This window comes from Aegilops tauschii, chromosome 2 (assembly GCF_002575655.3).
Source record: "Aegilops tauschii subsp. strangulata cultivar AL8/78 chromosome 2, Aet v6.0, whole genome shotgun sequence".
NCBI lineage: Eukaryota > Viridiplantae > Streptophyta > Magnoliopsida > Poales > Poaceae > Aegilops > Aegilops tauschii.
In genome coordinates, this window is record NC_053036.3 from 567,049,207 (window position 1) to 567,055,076 (window position 5,870).

The 5,870-nt window shown below is 45.1% G+C and overlaps 1 protein-coding gene across 1 annotated transcript; it reads right to left on the reverse strand.

The window, feature by feature from the left end:
• Positions 1-4,604: 4,604 nt before the first annotated feature.
• On the reverse strand, positions 4,605-5,495 carry LOC109752969 (uncharacterized). The gene is made up of 2 exons (XM_020311898.3): positions 5,400-5,495; positions 4,605-5,069 (listed from the first exon to the last, which is right to left on the reverse strand). Exons 1-2 carry the CDS (start codon positions 5,493-5,495, stop codon positions 4,605-4,607), a joined length of 561 nt encoding a protein of 186 aa, XP_020167487.1.
• Between the last annotated feature and the right edge of the window lie 375 nt (positions 5,496-5,870).

The window sequence follows — 5,870 nt, forward strand, 5'->3', positions numbered from 1 at the left end:
AGTAATTATTTGGTAACACTAATATTCTTGAATAATTATTTAGTAACACTAATATTTCTTGAATAAGTAGTTTGACCACAGTTTGACCAAAATTAAAAAAACTGTAATTTGAGCATATCTTTTTTTCCTTTTAGAATTTGAGGATTATAAAAATTTGCAAACTGGTCGTAGGCCGTCAAAGTCGGATGCGGATTTTCATGCTGAACATTTGATATATTATATGTTTTTTTCCGACATCGTATGCAAAAGTTATAGCCGTTTTACATTTTCCCTACACTTTTTGCAAAACATGTCCAAATTTAAGTTTTTAAATTTTCCTAACTAGTAGATGTACTAATATAATTACCTCTCGAAGGATTTTATACTTTGAAGTTTTTATGATTTTCTTTTTTTTCAAAACTGAAATGGCGATACATGGGGGGGGGTAGAGTTTGAAAATTTCCCTATAGTGCCGGTTTGTGTCTCCAACCGGGACTATAGGTTAAGACTCTGTAGTGCAAGTTGGTGACACAAACCGGTACTATAGGTTAGACCTTTAGTACCGGTTTGTGTCACAAACCGGCACTAAAGGGGCTCGTGGGGCCCTGGCCTGACGCCAGCCTGCCACCACCCCTTTAGTACCGGTTCGTGGCACCAACCGGTACTAAAGGTTCAACACGAACCGGCACTAATGCATAGCCGTTCGAACCGGCACTAATGGTCACATTAATTAGTGCCGGCTCAAATAGAAACCAGGACTAATGAGTTGAACATTTGACCCTTTTTCTACTAGTGTCCCTATGTATCGTATTAATTGTTGATCAATTGGATGTATTTAGAACTTAATAGTGCTAGATACATCCATTTGAGCGACAAGTAATAACGGACGGTGGTGGTATTATTGTACTTGCATCGCGAGATAGTTGATTTTCTAGCATTACTCTGCATCTTATCTACCCCGCCCTCCACTTTCTCCAAATTATCATATCTACATTTACTCTTACCAAAATGTTGAATAAAGCCAATGCCACTGCACACGTTGATGTCTGCATTCCTCTTGTCAGTACCTTTTGCCTTGTAATGTTGTACTTAATTAATTGCTATTTGATTATGTATCATCAGTCTCCACCTGAGCTTCATTATCCTCTGTTTCTTCCAATATTATTTGATCTATATTTAATCTTTGCAAAATGTAGAATAATGGCAACGCTTATAAAGAATTTTCTTTGGGGAATTTATTGAATTATCCTTCCATCAACATGGAGAAGGGCTTTGTCCAGCCCGTGTTAACATGTAATGTAAGTTCATCCTTCTCAAGCCTTCAAACTTTGTTCTAGTATAGATTTGGATAGGCATCATTTCCTCCACTGCTGTTTATTTTGCTGTTTACATCTAATTGGATGTTTGCAACAACTACCAGTTTTAAATTGTAGTTGTAAAAACATGTTCCTTATGCAGAACATATCCATTTATTTGCTTATATAATTTTGAAACCTGTTACGTGTCTCCTTGTTTCTCTTTCAGAGTCGTATCTCTTATGCCTGGCAGAACTTTAGGGAAGATAGTGAGCCAAACCATCTTGAGGACAACGAGATGACCCCAAGGTCCTGTCTTGATGAAGACAGTGAGTTGAAGCTACTCACTAGCAGGTGTGAGACAACCTCTGTGCAGTCGCTGCATCAATCAGTTCGACTTCTTCAGTCTCAACTTAAAGCGGAAAGGCTTGCTTTAGCTCAGCTCCGACTTGAAGTCAAAGATATAATGAGGATGTCAGGGGACTGCCGTGCACACTATGGTGCTGTACAGCTAGGGATGAAGCATCTATCGTTGACACAACTGAGGTCTCATCAGCTTGTCCGGCTGCTTGTGGGGCCCGACCTTGCTAGGCCTAGTGCCTTCTGAAGTGCTCTCAGTTTTGTATATTCTTTTGTCGGCGCGTTTATATGCACTGGTGGCGACCTTTGATGCCCAGTGTATGTAATCCGCAGTCATGTTGCGCTTTATTATCACCAGTAGCGAACTTTGATTCCAAGTGGATGTAATACGCTGTAATTTCTTTATTGTATAGTCTAGGTTTATTCTTTGGTCGGTATGCTGTAATTTAGGCCGGAAGGTTCAGTGGATTTCAGCGTTGTCGGTCTTCAGGCCGGCCCGTTACTCATATGGGCCAAAACTTGCGCCTATAATCATCTTGGGCCATTAGCAGGTCTAAACCTATTGTAGTTTCCCGCCTTTAACAGGCCGAGTAAAGTCCTGGCCAGGTGGGCCAGAGAATACCATGGGCTTTTAACATGCTAAAACCTAGATTGGGCTAGTGTTGAGCCAAAAAATTCATGGGCCAATACAGGCCGAAACTTCCTAACGCCCATGTTGGGCCCAAATAGGACGAGCAGTTAACAGGCCAAAATATATCTCGGGCCTCTTTGGCCCAATAAAATTATGGGCTTTAAGCAGGCTGGTATCCACGCGGGCCATAGGCCCAAAAGTGTAATGAGCCATTATCAGATGGGCTGTAAGCAGGCCGGATTCAACGCGGGCTGTAATTAGGCCAAACTGTTACACGGGCCACTAACAGGCCGATAGGCCAGTTGGGCTGAAATTTATCCACGAATACTACGGGCCATTAAGAGGCCTAAAGTTACTTCGGACAAGAAATAGCCCAGTTTCTGCGTGGGCCGTTAAATGGCCTAAAGTTAAACCGGGCTGACAACATCCTAGATACTCCATGGGCCGCTCACAGGCCGAAATTATTATCGGGCCGAACTGGTAAACGGGCATTTAACAGGCTGAAATACAAACCCGTCTTAGAATGGGCCCAAAGGTACAGTGGCCTATTAACGGGCTTGATCCGATATGGGCCGTAATTTGGCCCAAAACACGGCAGGCTGTGAACGGGCCTGATCTGCTATGGGCCTCTATTTGACCCAAAACATGGCAGGCTGTTAACGGACCAGCCCACTACTGTCTGAAAAAACATGGTGGGCCTTTAGCTGGGCCGACCTTTTTACTAGAATGGGCCTCTATTGGGCCGTGCCACGTGTCGACGTATCATAGGCGCCTCCTGTCCAATGAGTGGATGACATCTGTACCAACGCGGAGCCAACACGTGGTTCCGTCGGCCAATGAGAATTTTACACATGGAAAATCCCCATTGGTCCGTGCTGTTAACGGGTTATCGGATCAAAAACCGGACCCGATAGCTTAACGGCGAGCCGTTACGGTCGATGCCATGTGTCGGTCACCCTTGACGAAAGCACTTCTATGACACGTGATTTATCGTCATGGAAGTGGACACTTCCGTGACGATAATTTTGGTAATGTCATGGAACACTTCTACGACAGCACATGTATGACTATCTTGATTTTGTCATAAATTTGTCATGGATGTACATGCATGACAGAAAACGTGACCTACTATGACAAACACATATCATCACGGAAGTATATTTTTTTGTAGTGGAAGCTGTGCTAGGATATTTATTGCTACAACCAGCTAAAGAATGTGTGGTCCTCGGTCTAGGAAATTTAACAGAAGCAATTGCTATTGGTTTTTTGTATTTATGGTGGGAGGGGAGAAAGTTAGTGCACAATGAAACCAAAGTTCATAGCAATGGCAATCAGATATTCGGTTGCTAACTATAACATGGCGAGTGATGCAAAGGCGACCATCAAGCGACATGGCTGGGAAAGACCAAGGAGCAACTATGTGCAACTAAACGTGGATGGGGCTTTTGGCCCAAACTTACTCAAGGGGTCGTATGAAACTATCATCAGATACTCGAATGGCAGATTCGTCGTGGCACGAAACAGGGAACTCGATTGGTGTGGAGATGCTCTTATGACCGAGGCACTTACCTTACAGTTTGGTCTCAATTTGACAACTACAGTCAGGTGTAACTACATAGAGGTGAACTCTAACAACATCGAGGAGATAGAAATAATGAAGAATGGAGGTCGTCCCACTTTTGGTTTGTCAGCGGCAGTTTTTGATGATATATATCACCTTGTGTGTGATTTCCTGCATATTATTTTTGGGCATGCTCCTAGAAAGACTAAATGTGCTGCCCATGATTTAGCTAAACTAGCTAGAAATAAGGTGTGTGGGGGTGGATGGAAGATCCACCCATAGAAATTGTTGATACTCTTGTAAAAGATAATACGGTCATCATCTTGCAATAAAGAGTATTTTGATGTCAAAAAAAGTTTCAATTGAGATTCCCAGGTGTGTGCGAAGTTTCTTAAACAACAGGGTATTGCAACTGCAAAGGAGCACGGGGGAGGGCCAGCCTAATTTGGGGTGGCATCGCCACCGGTGCTATGGAGGTGGAGGTGCTGATTCAAATGATGATTCATCAAAGCAGATATGCAAGGACAGTAACTCACGACCGAGCCGACTTGGATCTCCACCATGGTGGCGATGAAGAAGAACATTGTAGTGTCTTCAAATAGTGGGGCTCCTTCCTAGTGGCGGATCTAGGACCTAGGCCCCCAGGGCTTGGCCCGGGGCATGAGACCCAAATCCTTTGTATTCTATTGCAACCCCTACTCCTGCTACCCCAACCAATTGACTACATGAAAAAGTTTTCCAAAAATTAAAAAAACATTTGTCGTTCATCTTTTCTTATTCATTCGGTCTCATCGGCTTCAGCATTTAGGTCAATCCTGGGCTTCTTCCCGCTGTTGTGGGCGGCGGGCGTATTGGGGAGCGGCGGCACCTTTGGTCCGCACCGCGGGCACCAGGGTTCAACCTCGGCGATGAGCTCATGCGTGAAGCAGGACGGGCACACGCACGTGCGGATGGTCGGGTTTGCAGCTGATGGCGTTGTGCTTGAAGGCGGCGAGCGGCTACGCTTTCCCAGGGAGGAGGGCGAGGATGAGGTGGATGCCAACAAGGAGGACGACATATCCGGTGAGGTGGTGGAACGCGCGGCGGCGGCGCGCTCTAGTGCTTCGCGGACCATGTTGAGTGTGTAGAACGCGGAGGTGGTGGTGACGACATCGGCGGTGGATGCCGTGGGAGGCAGGTTGAGGTCCTGGTGGCCGTCTCGGGTGGCCTGCTGGCGATGAGGAGTCAAGAACGTCTTGTCAGACTGCACAAAAACAAGAAATTTTCACCTTGTTAAGAATTTGTATGGTGAACATGAAGAACAAACAACTCTGTAATTAGAGCTCAGCAGAACCAAAATTTTGATTATCATGCCGTCAAATCAATCAAAGGAGATGGGTTTGATCTCTGGACATAGTTACCTGCAAATTATATAATTCTTTGGAATTTCATCTCGGACCGAAACCACATGAGCGTGAATTTATTAAGAACCAAACATGTGCGCATGCGGGTGTAACAAACCACATGAAGATACAAAACTAAAGGTTGGAAGAACAGAGGAGCAAATCTAAATAGTAATAGGAGGGAGACTCACTGGCAAGTCGAGCCGTCTCTCCCAGCCGGTAGGCAGCTTTACCTCTAGCTCGACGACCTCTTCCTCCGATGGCTTCTCGGCGCCGCCCCTACCCATTCCTGCCTTCCCTCGGAGCATCCCAGCGGTGGAACTTACCTCCTCTGCCGTTCTCCTCTTCCCTTTTCTGGCGGTCCTCTGCTCTGCTTCCCCCTTTTTGTGTTTGTCTTTCTGCTGAGAGAGAGAGGGAGAGAAGAAATCGGTGGGGTGTTTGGCAATTGTGTGGTGGGGCGCCCCTATATATACCAGGAGGTCGCCGACATGATGGACATGCGGAGCCAATGCGCCAGGGAGTGGAGGGGCAGCGAGAGCTATGAAAGATCATCTTTTGGTGGACATTAAAGATCATATTAATCTACATCATTGGGAAATAGTTTGGCCATTATTCAATGCCAATTAAATGCTCCAAACAAATTGAGAAATATGAAAAATATG

Bases quoted from the DNA above. Each gene is read 5' to 3' on its own strand.
- LOC109752969 (XM_020311898.3), bottom strand. From the start codon at position 5,495: ATGGGTAGGGGCGGCGCCGAGAAGCCATCGGAGGAAGAGGTCGTCGAG. The intron at 5,070-5,399 runs GTGAGTCTCCCT...GTTTTTGTGCAG, and splicing joins AGAGACGGCTCGACTTGCCA to TCTGACAAGACGTTCTTGAC.